This window comes from Henckelia pumila, chromosome 3 (assembly GCF_033568475.1).
Source record: "Henckelia pumila isolate YLH828 chromosome 3, ASM3356847v2, whole genome shotgun sequence".
In the NCBI taxonomy this organism is placed as follows: Eukaryota; Viridiplantae; Streptophyta; class Magnoliopsida; order Lamiales; family Gesneriaceae; genus Henckelia; species Henckelia pumila.
The window spans coordinates 197,349,390-197,363,793 of NC_133122.1; the positions used below are offsets into that span (position 1 = coordinate 197,349,390).

The 14,404-nt window shown below is 35.2% G+C and overlaps 1 protein-coding gene across 1 annotated transcript; it reads right to left on the reverse strand.

Moving 5' to 3' along the window:
* Positions 1-9,758: 9,758 nt before the first annotated feature.
* On the reverse strand, positions 9,759-11,439 carry LOC140890315 (protein FAR1-RELATED SEQUENCE 5-like). The gene is made up of 2 exons (XM_073298075.1): positions 11,146-11,439; positions 9,759-10,931 (listed from the first exon to the last, which is right to left on the reverse strand). The coding sequence occupies exons 1-2, from the start codon at positions 11,437-11,439 to the stop codon at positions 9,759-9,761; spliced, it is 1,467 nt and encodes a 488-aa protein (XP_073154176.1).
* Between the last annotated feature and the right edge of the window lie 2,965 nt (positions 11,440-14,404).

Below are 14,404 nucleotides of genomic sequence, written 5' to 3' on the forward strand. Positions count from 1 at the left end.
GATCGCTTCTCTTTCCGGCAGCGAGTTTTCATATCTACAAATTACCTCCCATAAATTAAATGGGCGTAATTATCTTCAGTGGGCTCAATCAATCAAGATCGTAATTTGCGGTCGTGGAAAGTTGGGTTATCTTACTGGTGATCTACCATCGCCTAACAACAATGACCCCTCGTTCAAAACCTGGACAGCCGAAAACTCAATTGTTATGGCTTGGCTTCTGAATTCAATGGAGCCCCAAATCAGTCGGCGTTACCTTTGGTTTCAAACCGCGAAAGAAGTTTGGGACGCAGCTCGCAAGATGTACTCCGATCTTGGAAACTCTTCTCAACTATTTGAGCTTCGCTCCAAACTGAAAGACATCAAACAAGGGGAGAAATCTGTCACCCAATACTTCTCTGAACTTCAAGATATTTGGCAAGAATTGGATCTGTTTATTGAAGATACTTCGCCATGTGCTTCCTGCAGCGTTAAAATCCGGCAGTCCTTGGAAAAAGAACGTGTCTTCGATTTTTTGGCTGGCCTCAGCCGCAACCTTGATGATGTTCGTGGCAGAGTTGTTGCACGTGAACCATTTCCATCACCTGAAGATGCCTTTGCTGATGTTAGACGTGAGGAAATGCGCAGAAAAGTAATGTTATCCGATGATTTCTCCCGCCAACAGTCTGCCCCTGATGTCTCTGCCCTTGTGACACACAAAACATCATTTTTTACTCCACGTACATCCAAACGCCCTTGGTGTGAGCACTGTAAGCGCCCTGGACATACAAAAGATAAGTGTTGGGAACTACATGGTAAGCCCGCAAACTGGCAGCCCAGAAAGAAGGGGATACGCACGGTTTTCACACCCAAATCATCCAGGATCATCCTGCAAATTCTGGACCAGCTGCACCCTTCACCAAGGAACAGATTGAGCAGATTGAACAGTACTGTCATTTTCTGCGTCAAATGTCTCTGAATCCCTCCACCGAACCCCCTGTTGGGTCCTGCTCAATGACCCAATCTGGTATGATTTTTTGGGCCCTTCACTCTACTTGTCTAGGATCTTGGATTGTTGATTCCGGTGCATCCGACCACATGACATCAGATTCCAGCTTATTTTGCAATTTTACTCATTATTCGAGTCCCACTTTTGTGAAAATTGCTAATGGGTCGATGACCCCTGTTATGGGTATTGGTAGTATCCGTTTGTCGCCAGATATTGTCCTCAATTCGGTCCTCCATGTCCCTTCCTTAGCATGCAATCTCATTTCTGTTAGTAAATTCACTCTTGATAATCATTGTGTTGCTAAATTTGTGCCTTTCTCCTGTCAGTTTCAGAACCCACGATCGGGGAAGATGATTGGCAGTGCTAGGATTCACAATGGTCTTTATTATTTGGAGGTTGCTCCGCCTGAAGGTCTTCCTACTCAAGTTTCGAATATTGCCTCTACTTTTGTTTCTAGGTCTAGTGAAATAATGTTATGGCATCATCGGTTAGGCCATCCCAGTTTTTCGTATTTAAAACATTTGTTTCCTTCATTATTCAATAATAAACATCTTGATACATTTGATTGTGATGTTTGTCCCTTGGCTAAGCATACTCGATCTCCCTTTACTTCTAAAACGTATACACCGTCTTCACCATTTGCACTCATTCATAGTGATATTTGGGGGCCTTCTCCAGTCACGACCTCCCAAGGAAAAAAATGGTTTCTAACCTTTATTGATGATCACACGAGGGTCACTTGGGTTTACCTCCTTAATAACAAATCTGACACAAGTCAAATCTTCACAGCATTCCACAAAATGATTCAAACACAATTTCATACAAACATTCAAACTCTTCGCACTGACAATGGTACAGAATACTTCAACACCATCCTGGGTGAATATTTGTTGGCACATGGAATCATTCATCAAAGTACGTGTGTCGATACCCCACAACAAAATGGGGTATCCGAAAGAAAAAATCGCCATTTGTTGGAAGTTGCTCGGGCCTTAATGTTCACTATGAATGTCCCAAAATATCTCTGGGGGGATGCCATCCTAACCGCCGCTTACCTCATCAATCGCTTACCAAGTCGTCCTCTAAATTTTGCTACCCCTTTATCCCTCCTCATTCAGAAATTCCCTCACCTCCACATAACCCATAAACTACCATTAAAGACATTTGGTTGCACCGCCTTTGTCCATATCCATACCCACCACCGCAGCAAACTAGATCCACGAGCTATCAAAACTATCTTCATTGGTTACTCACCCACTCAAAAGGGTTATCGGTGCTACTACTGCCCCAAAACCCGGAAAATGTTTGTCTCCCGGGATGTCACTTTCCTTGAAAAAACACCTTATTTCTTCTCCACTTCGCTTCAGGGGGGAGCTTAGATGAAGCTTGTTGGGATAACCTACCTCTTCCCGCAACTGATCCTATCCAACTAACTCTTCCCACAACTAATCAGATCCAAGAAAATACACCCAATTCTCTAGAAAATATTTCCGGCTTGGAAACAAAAGAAAAAGCAATACCACAACGAGAGTTGCAAGTCTACTCCAGACGTAAACCTCAAAATAAAAACACTGTGAATCCTATCCACAGCCAAGAAGATGAACCGATCGTGGATCCTCAGTCAGGTAAAATTTCTGATCTCGATATACCCATAGCTTTGAGAAAAGGTATTCGACCATGCACTCAACACCCTATCTCAAAGTTTGTTTCCTATTCAAATCTATCATCATCATTTCGTGCTTTCATCTCGAATGTGTCTAGTGTAAACATTCCCAGGTCTGTTCAAGATGCTTTTATGGTCCCAGAATGGAAAATAGCGATACTTGAAGAAATGCATGCATTAAGGCAAAATAACACCTGGAGTTTGGTGGAATTACCACAAGGGAAAAATACAGTGGGATGCAAATGGATATTCACTGTAAAATATAAAGCTGATGGATCAATCGAAAGATACAAGGCTCGTCTGGTAGCCAGGGGATTCACTCAAACATATGGCATTGACTACACTGAAACATTTGCCCCTGTTGCAAAACCCAACACTATCAGAATTCTTCTATCCTTGGCAGCAAATCTTGATTGGCCGCTACATCAGCTTGACATAAAGAATGCCTTCCTAAATGGTGAACTTGAAGAGGAAGTCTATATGAGTCAACCTCCAGGATTTGAAGAACAACTAGGATCTCGAACAGTGTGCAAACTTCACAAGTCACTTTATGGGCTGAAACAATCTCCACGTGCCTGGTTTGGTAGATTCTCAAAGGTAATAAAGAATTTTGGCTATGTTCAGGGACAAGCAGATCATACTCTCTTCATCAAACACTCTGAGAATAAACACATCACCATTCTCATAGTGTATGTTGATGACATCATTATTACTGGAAATGATAGCAAAGAAATGGCAAGCATAAAACAAATGATGGCAAAAGAATTTGAGGTTAAAGACCTTGGAACACTGAAATATTTTTTAGGAATGGAATTTTCCAGAAGTAAAAAAGGTATCTCCGTCTCTCAGCGAAAGTATACATTAGATCTTTTGGAAGAAACGGGAATGTTGGGCTGTAAACCTAGCAATACGCCCATCGAGCTAGGAAACAAAGGGAAGATGTTTGAAGGAAAAACGGTGGACAAAGAACAATATCAGCGACTTGTGGGAAAACTCATTTACCTATCACATACTCGCCCAGATATTGCCTTTGCAGTCAGCCTAGTAAGTCAATACATGCACTCACCATGTCAAGGCCACCTCGATGCTGTGTATAGAATTCTGAAATACTTGAAAAAGGCTCCAGGAAAAGGCTTACTGTTTGCAAAACATGAAAATAGAGCAGTACATGCATTCACCGATGCAGATTGGGCTGGATCTATTTCTGATAGAAGGTCTACATCAGGATATTGTACCATTGTCTGGGGAAATCTGGTAACATGGAGTAGCAAAAAACAATCTGTCGTTGCTAGAAGTAGTGCAGAGGCAGAATATAGAGCACTGGCCCATGGAGTTTGTGAACTAATCTGGATAAGGAGAATTATGATGGAATTGAAACTTGAGGTTGAAAAACCTATGACATTGTTTTGTGACAACAAATCAACCATCAGTATTGTTCATAATCCGGTTCACCACGATAGGACTAAACATGTTGAAGTTGATCGTCATTTCATCAAAGAAAAGATAGAAGGGGGTGATCTCAATGTTGAATATGTTCCTACTTCTCACCAGTTGGCTGACTTGCTCACCAAAGGACTATCAGAACAGGCTCATGAATTTCTTGTTGGCAAGCTTGGTCTCATCAACATCTACAACCAAGCTTGAGGGGGAGTGTAGATTATGATAAATTAGGGTTTTATTTTATAATATATATTGTTGATTTGATAAGATATTATCTTTGTAAATTAGGTAGGATGAGATTTGTTATCCCTTATTCACTGGGATATGATTTACTCTTTGTAATTATAAATAGATGTACATATCATCTCAATAAAGTATTCTCCCGATAATTCAATATTCTACAAAATATATATTTTATTTTTTGTAGTGAAGTTAGAGGTTTCGTTACCCAATGTAGACCACAAGGTCTGTGTAGACTTGTGGAACAATTGAATGAACAACAAAAGCAGGCAGTTAGAAGCATTGGTTTTGGTGGCTTGCTCCATCTGCGTGTTACATCTTTACCAAATACGATGTTGAGATGGTTGGTGAAAAAATTCAATGGAGCAAGTCAAATGTTTACAGTTAACAACAACAAAAGCTTTGTCATAACTTCAGACGATGTTAGGGATGTGTTTCTACTGCCAAGAAATGATGGGAATGAGTTAAAGTTGGTATGTGATGAAACTACTCTTTGTTTGCTGGAAAAACTGAAAAATGATTATGATATTGACTACAATTCAACATTGAGTTCTTTGAAGGACCTTTTTCTCACAAAGTTGATAGATGGAGGAAATGATTTCAAAATACTATTTGTTATTTATAGTTTGTCATCATTTTTAACTCCAACTTCAAATCATTTGATTGATCTTAGTACCTTAAAATCGTTAGTTGAAGTTGATAAGATATCAAAGTATGATTGGTGTAGTTATGTCCTAAACAAGCTTTGTAAAGCTGTGAAAAAATATAATTCCAATTTAAAGGTGAAGAATGTTAGTGGGTGTGTCTTGTTGTTGCAAATTATATACTTCCATAGGCTGAAGTGGCATGGCATTGCTGAACCATGTATGCCACCTTTGATTCAACATTGGACAAGTGAGAGGATCCGAACAAGAATTAGAGAAGAGAGAGAAGCTGGGGATTATGGACAAGGGGAATGGGTTGTCGGGATCTATCCAACTGGTTTGAATGATAGGACAATGGTGGGAGAAAAATATGAAGAAGAAGAAAATCAAAGTGTAGAGAAGAATGAATTAAGTTTTGATGCAGTGCATGAAACTTCAAGGTATATCAGATATAAGTTGCCTGATAGCGAACCTACTGATTCAGATATACAGAAGATGACAGAAGATGTAAGTTACTTTGTCCATATTCTTCAATAGTATTTATTTTTACGATGTGTAAAGTCACTAATCATTATATTTCTTTAATTTATCTCATAATTTTTAGGATGTACGTGAAACACTCTTGTTGTTTAAGAGGGATATCTCTGTAGTGTCCAATCATCACATGAAGAGGTTTTTGAAAATGAAGAAAAAAATGGAAGAGAAACGTGCTGCAGCTTCTCCTGATTTATCGGAGAGTCAGAAATTCTTTTGTGAGCCAAAAATTCAGAAGTATATAGATGATGTGGTTAATAATTTTTTGGCTATGAAAAAGTTGGCTGAAGAGTTTCCTTCTTTTGATCTTTTGACACCGGAACAAAGAAATGTCCTTGCAGAAAATAATGAAGAGAGGTCTAATGATGTCTTGTCTGACCAAGAAGTAAGTGAAGCTATTTTATCAAATGAATATTGGCGGCTTGATGAAGAAATGGGATATGTGTCGGACTTCATGAAGGCAAACAAGGACATTGTCTTTGATATGGATCAAAAACACAAAGAGATCATCGATTACTGTTTCTTTGTTGATGAAGCTTTGAATCAAGAGTAAGTGTTTATGAACCATAATTCATATTATATTTTTATATCTGAATTTAGTTTGTCTCTCTTTTGATGATTTGATTTTCTTCTTTCTGCTACAATTAGGGAGATTTTGTTTCACCATCATCTTATGTGTCCTATTCAAAGGAAGGACATCATTTCATTGAGTTTTTCAAACATATATGTTTCTATCATTGATGCATGGTGTCTCTTAATCAATCAAGAAAAAAAAAACAAAAAACACACAGCATATGCGTTTTTGTTTCAACCTCGCACATTCTGTAAGTTTTTAATATTTGTAATTTGATTCTTGATTTTAATATGTTATTGTTAATCTTATAGTATATTTTTTGCTTTCCAATAGACTTATTTACATAAGCTGCTTCATGATGATTCTGATTTGCAAACCAATGAAGCTGCTATGAGAAATATTTGGAGTTCATGGTTGAGTGAACATGGTGGTGATTTGAGCTTTGTGGACATGGTAAAAAGAATTAAATTTTATTTGAAATTTATTATAATTAAATAATAATGTTTCACTAATTGGAAGTTATCTTATTTTTTGGTTTGTGCCACTCCATTTAGATGATCACTTTGCTGCTGTTGTTATAAACTTGGACCAAGGAAAAATTCAATATTTGAATAACAGGAAGTATAAGGATGGTGAAAATTCTTTCTTTCATGCTGCCCAAATAGTGGTAAAGTATCTAATATAATTTTAATAAATCTAAAATATCTCTTTTACGTTTTCATTGTCTTGTATGTTTTCAATTTGTAGCATAATCAAATGTCCAAGTTTTTGAAAGAAAAAAAGCATGTGAAAGCTGATGAGGTTTTGATGTATGAGTTTGAAAATGTTGCTTTAAGTTGGCAAACAAGAAAGAGAGATGTTGATGGGGGTGTGTACTTGATGCATCATATGAAGTATTTTGAGGGTATAGTATACTCATCTCCAGATTTGTCAAAGGTATGAAATTTTGAATGAGATTGTAAAATAAATTTCTCTTTATAAATCCTGAGTTATAATTTTTTTTTTTGTTTTATTGACTCTAGGCTGTTGTAAGACGAGTAATTAGAGCTGAAATCTGTGCAACCATTGTGCTTAGTAAGGTCAATAATTTGAGGCTGGAGGTGCTGAGCAAAGTGTTTGATTTCTACAAAAAAAAGCCTGAACTACAAGCCAAGATTTCAGATTTGAAGAGAGATGGAGCAGAAAATGGGAGGATGAAGAAACAAAAGAAATGAACTAGTTCGCGGTGGCCATGATCGTAAGCCCTATGTTCTTTCTCCTTTCCCCATAATTTTTAGTGCTTCTTGGATGCAACTGTACTTTTTCTAGTGATTGACAAATCCTGATGGCTTTGTTGTCATATTTTTGTTTCTCCTGCCTATCTATTGTTCACCATGAATTTATTGTTTAAGATTAAGATAATTTGCTATTGCTAGTGCCCAAATATGTTGGTGGCATACTACTTTGTGGGTTGTGGAGAAAAGTTTGTGAACCCCTATAAATTTTTATATTTTTTTTAACCTTCTCTCGTGGTTCTACAAATTTCTTATGTGTGTGTAGTTCAAAGACTAGAATTGATTGAATATCACACCTATCGGGACATACCAGTTGGATTTGATCAAACTGTTAAAAAGTGTTTGTATTACTTTTTCTGTAAAAAGTGTTACTCTTTCGATAAAAAGTATTAGTTTTTTCTGTTAAAAAGTCTTTCTGTTAAGTAAAATATTTTTTTGAAAAAAGTTATTTGTGGAATGGTTTTTCTGTTAACCGTATTAGTTTTTATATGATAAGTATTAGTTTTTATGTGATACGTATTAGTTATCATATTAAAAGTATTAGTTCCTTTGTTTGCTAATTTGTAATAAATAAAATCTTTTTTTGAAAAAATTATTTGTGGAATGTGTTTTTATGTGAAAAGGATTAGAGTTTATGTGATAAGTATTAATTTTTATGTAATAGGTATTAGATTTTATGTGATAAATATTAGTTATTATTTTAAAAGTACGCACTTGTTCTGCCAAGTGTCGGTAGATTTATGTACAAGGATTCGCTCCTGCGTGCCCATTTGACATGGGTTTTTTTTTTTTTTACAATTTCTTGCATGGTTTAGAAGCCGGACTTGGAGAATGTATGTGGGGACGATAAACTGTTCGGTGTAATGTTTTAATGAAATCTTTTTATGCCACCGTATATGTAGGGAAGTGGAATAGAACTGTAAGGACTAGAGTCTGTATTAAACCCACAGAGTAGACTTCTGGTTGAATCCTCACGCCCATTAGCCGTTCTAGATGGTTTTTTACTCAGCTCAGTGTTCAGCATATGCACTCTGTTCAGCATGTAATGTTAACATGAGACATATGACTCATGGAGCGATGGTGTTCTCTTCTGATTCAAGTACAAAAAATCCTGCCTTTTTAGTTGGGAGAGTGTTTTAAGCTTATTAGTCACTCTAGTTTTTGTTGTGAAACCGATTTGGGATACACGACACGACCAAGTATTTGTTTGATGTAGTTATAATTTTGTGTGATGAGTAGATTTCTTGCTTTAATGAATATTGATTATGGTGGAAAACCTTTTGTTTTTAATTTTAAAAACTATGCTATGATGCTTTTAATCATAGCAGATACACTGCATGTGAGCTGACAGGAACTAATGTTACTTCTTGTTGTTTATTCAGTTAAAGACAAGAAAAGAATCGGCAAAAAATGGTGGCTTGGAAATTTGTTGTTTGATTTCTACTAAAAAAGCCTGAACTTCAAGCCAAGGTTTCAGATTTGAAGAGAGATGGAGCAGAAAATATGAGGAGAAAGAAACAAAAAAAATGAACTAGTTTGTTTTTATGACTATTTTGATTAAGCTCCTTCATTGTGGAACAGATTTCATTTGCAGCAGTTTAGATTTATGTCGAATTTAATATCCATTCGCAAGTTAGTTAGCTTAGTTGTTTGGGTTTGAAGAATTTTAGTACTCAATTACTTTTATTTTAATTCAAATAAAGTTTCATCAAGTGTTTTTCTTTCATGGCTTAGTTAGATAATAAATGGTGTGGTGTTAAATATATTATGTTAATTTGCAGCAATGTCTCTTGCTTTTGCAGTGACATCTTCCCATCCACAAAGAGGGGATTTTTCACATTATTGTATTGATTTTATTTAAAATTATATGGTGCATCTTCCCATCCACAAAGGGGGATTTTACACATTCATGTATTGATTTTATTAAATATTATATGTTGCATTATAATTTGGTCCCGGTTCTTAAATTGTTAAGTGCTCTTAATTATGATTTATTAAGGTAAAATCAATACACACTATTGTATAGACTTTATTCAAAATTATGGACTTTTTTTTGACAAATTGTTAATAAAAAAAATTCACTTTTCAAAAAATAAATCAATATGGTTCAGGAAATAGTTATAAATAATTTTAAAAAAAATTCATAATCACTAATTTTTAGAGGTTTGCAAACACTACCTAAAAACAATTCACTTTTCAAAAAATAAATCAATATGGTTCAGGAAATAGTTATAAATAATTTTTTTTAGATCAACATTTATAAATAAAACCCTTTTTAGCTGGACACAATTGTTTTTCTTAAGTATATGACAAAAAAAAATGTTAGTAAAAATTAAACTTCGTAAACTTCATTCATGTAAACTTTAATAGTATCTATGAAAGTATGTGACCAAAAAAAATCTCACTATAATAAATGAATATTTGGAGACATGGAACCAAATTCCTTTGCTTGAATTGAATTTGATGCATCAATTTTCTTCTTCTTGCTTTTCTGAAAGTGTCCTTTTATCCTTTGACTTCTTTCTTTTGTAACAGAATGAGTAGGATCTTGAACAATATGAGAAGAATTTGAATGAATGGAAGTATCTGACTGCTCTGTAATAGTCAATGAACTCATCAGAGCATTAATAGCTACAGAATCTCTGTTGTATCCTTCTTCAACAATCATCCGAGCCTCCTTATTTTCTTGACATTGCAACACCAAATTATAATACTTGCGTGCCATTTCATGACGCCAAGGGATGCAATCCCTAAACTTCTCTGACCTCCCAACTGTACTATTGAACTTGTCCCAAATTTTTGATTTAGCAAACTTTGTCCATCTTTTCTTAATATAAGACTCTGGTATGGAAACTATCGAATTTATATGAAGGACCCTTAAGCAATGATAGCACAAGAAGCCACACTCTTCAAATTTCTTGCAAGAGCACTTGATTAGATTACTCAAACAATCAAATATGACACGATGAGATAGCCCGTCCTTATCGTGTGATGAAACATTATAAACCATCATTTTGTCTTCAACTAGAATAAGAGTAGAAGAACTAGAGATTGATTTTAAAAATTCAGCCTCAAAATCTCTAAAAAGTGTCAATGTGTATACCTCAGAAGCATGCTTCAACATCCCAGTCAATGGTAAGGCAGATTCAGGTATTGATCTTGAACATTGGAATTCATCTTTTTGTTCTTTGTTCCTCCAATTCTTTAACATTTCCTTGAAAATTCCAAAAAAGTCAGTCAAGCTTGTGTTTTTCTTTGCACTGAATCCAATGGCATGGTTAGTGCTTTCACTTATTTGGGAAGACAAAATTCCAGCAGAGAATAAATCCTTGCTCAATGCAGTGCACCATTTTTCCTTTAATCCATACAAACGATTAAACCAAGGATGATTCTCTAGTTTGTAGTCTGAAATCATAGAACTCCAACAGCTTTCAAATTCATTTTCATCAACACAACCTGACAAGCATTTCTTAAATGCATCTTTAAAAGAATTTTGACTTCTCAACTTTGCAAACCTACTTACAGCATTTTGATGAAGGTGCCAAAGACATAGCCTATGTCTTGTTTCCGGAAAAACCTACATCAAAATAAGAAATACTTGTTATATTCACATGAGTAATTCACATAAAAAACCTACATCAAAATAAAAATTCAACAAATATATTTCAAAATTTATTGACCTTTTCTATTGCATTTGAAATTGCTTGATCTTGGTCGGTGAACAAACTGACAAGACATTTCCCTCCCATCGATTTCTTAAAAACTTCAAAGAGCCATTAAAATGATTCGACCTTCTCGTCAGATAAAAATGCACAACCAAACATCACATTTTTCCAATGATGATTGATACCCACGAAAGGAGCACAAATCAAATTGTACTTATTAGTGCGATAAGTTGTGTCAAAAACCATTACATCACCAAATATGTCATAATCCTCTTTCATCATCGAGTCCCTCCAAAATACATTACACAATCTCCCATCATCATCTAATTTGACTCTTAAAAAAAAGTCATTATCTTTAGCATCTTCTTGTTGTAACATTTCAATTACTTTCTGTGCATCCCCTCCTTCTATTGCATTCATTTTCCAACGGTTCACAAAATTCATGTGATCCATCAAAGTATGACCAACGTTTTCCTATCCACCAGCTTCATGTACCATATAACGATAAGAATCAGTAGCTCTCATCCCAGAAGATATCATATCTTCAATAGCTTTACCCTTCACATTTGAAATTCTCCTTTCTGATCGATGATAATGACTCCATTCTATCCTAGTGAATGCATGATTATGTATCATCACATGGGACACAACTTCATAAAGGAATTTGTCATTCAATTTAACTCTCAATAAAGCTTTACATCCTGTTCGTGTCAGACAAGATCTTTTTCCTATCTTTCCCACTGATCCACCACTTAAGTTATCTGGATTTGAATCTTCTATTTTCTTCGTTCCAGAACAAGAGCAGAGAAAATATTTCTCTATTACAACTTTTTGATTGTTACAGTACCTCGTGGTTGATTTACGAACACTAAAACCAATGGCCCTTGCATCGTTAGAATACAATTGATACATTTCATCAATTGTTTTTCTCGTCAAACCAATCAGAGAACCAGTTATATCAACAGAATATGTATTGTCATCTGTAATAATTTCAAAACATATATCTAGCATTAATAAAAAACTAATACGTTTTAACCAAAACCAAATATTTCTCATTAATTTGAGAAATGTTACCTTCACTGGCTGGAATCATATTTTGTTCACTACTAGCTACCGGATCAACATCTTCATTTACATTAAATTCAAACAAGTGTCAAATATTATTACAAGAAACAACTAAAATGAAAATCTATTTTATTTTTTTTGATAAACATAATACACTTCGTAAGTTGTAACGCTCCAAAATTTTCTTAATGGACTTTATTTGAGATAATAAGAGATTTTAGAAGTTGAGGGCCGATTCGTTTTTTATCAGGGACTATTTTGCAATTTTCGGAAATCTCTGATTATCTCAAATAAAGCCTATTCATACGTTTAAAAAAAAAATTCTTCCTTCTTTTTCTTTTGGCTCTTGATTAATGACGTTTAATTATTCGTTATTAGCCGATTAGAATCGAGGTCTCACATAAGTTATGTCAACCTTACCTTTATTTATGTCTGTCTCATTTTCATCGCTAGAAACAACGACAATAGAATTTAAATTTTGACCTACAATGACAAAATAATTAAAAAAATAGCATTAAAATATAATTTAAAAGGTAATGTTTTTTGTGCAATGTTTGTGTAAACTAAAATAAAATGATGCTCTGGAAACATAATTTAATTCTTTGCAACAAATGAAAGTAACACATTTTCAATATAAACAAAAACATTTGTATTTAAAAAAGTTAAATAGTTTGTTAAAATGAAAAAAAATTACCTTCTTGATTATGAGTTTCAGCTTCATTCTCCATATCCGAATTTAATTATCCAACAAGAAAACTAGAAAAAGTATGACAACCGCTGAGATGATCTAGCCCTTTCTAATGACATAGAAACAAATCAACCAAAATTTTCTTTGTGCAATCATTCTGAAAAAAGATCATTTCCAACCAAATCAACCAGGAAAGGAAACAAGAAGGATAAAAATCACTTTCATTTTGAACATAAACGGCAGAATTTCTGAAAAGCAAGGACTGGTGGTACCTGCAGTTAACTGCTTGGATTTTCAATCAAAATAGGAGGATCTAGTGCAAAAAAGTAAAATATAAAAACACACGCTGTGATGTGGCACCAAAACAAATGAGAATCTACATAACCACACAAACACAATCCGAGAAATACAAATAATAGAAGCATACAACAGAAACAAAAGGAAAATAAAAACATGTGCAGTCTCATGACATATTTTAAAACAATAAGTAAAATCCAGCCACTAAATGTAGCATATAGAAGTGAAGGCCACAAACAGAATAGGAGAAGAATCTCTAAGGAGTATCAAAACAGGTCATAAGCTAAAGGTTAGCAAACCAATATTTTCTTAGATGTTTCATCAAGAAGAACAAATGCATAGCCCATTCTCGCACACTTCTTTGAATGAATCAAACAATCAAAGACTAACAAAGCAAAAGAAAACCCAAAAGAAACTCATTAGTTGTCAAGAGAAAGGGCATACGATTGGCTACAGTAATGTTAATTGTTAAACTTGACTATTCATATGAAAATCATAATGCAGTTCAAGTCTTCAAGATCATCCCAGTGGGAAACAATTTAAAGGCAAATTAGTAAAAATCCATATGATTGCATGGAAAAAGTAGCAGAAACTATCACCGCTCGACAGACGACAACTAACTCATGGCTTGATGAAGGATGGTCGGATCAAAATCCCCAACACGAAAGCAAAATAGATTCAATCTCCTTTCGGCTGCCAAGTGATCGATCAAAATTTCCTCGGTGCGACTGCGAATTCAGAGTAGAGATTGCAGTGACATCGTATCAAAAACATGCGATTGAGAAGCTGAGATGGGAAAATAGCAGCGATCTTGTCGATTGAAAGTAGGCGAATGCGGAATCTCAAAATCAAAAAAGCCGACACGAAAAATTGGGAGAAAATAGAGTAAATAATAAGACTTGAATCTCACGGGTTTAAAACATGGGTTAATCCGACCCGGATCCGTTGCACAAACATGACCCGTAGAACAGTCTCATACAAGTGTTTGCCTATTTTAATTTAATCATATGAAATTTCAGAACACACTATTTCCACAACTCATTATTAAAAATAAGAATCCCAATGTTCACATGACTCATGCATAATTGGCGATCTTATGTAAAATCAAAACCGATAACCGTAAGATATGCCCCCTATCAAGATGTCAAATGAAACTATCCATTGAATCATGCGCCATGTGAAATGTAGATCATGGTCGTGGATTCAAGTTAAGCTCTGCCTCGTAACCTTGTGATCTTCGTCTAGACAACATTCCGTGGGATCATCCAGGCAGGGGCGGAGGCATGTTATAGGTTGGGGGGCCTTGGCCTCCCTCCTCCCTCCCCCCACCTCCCA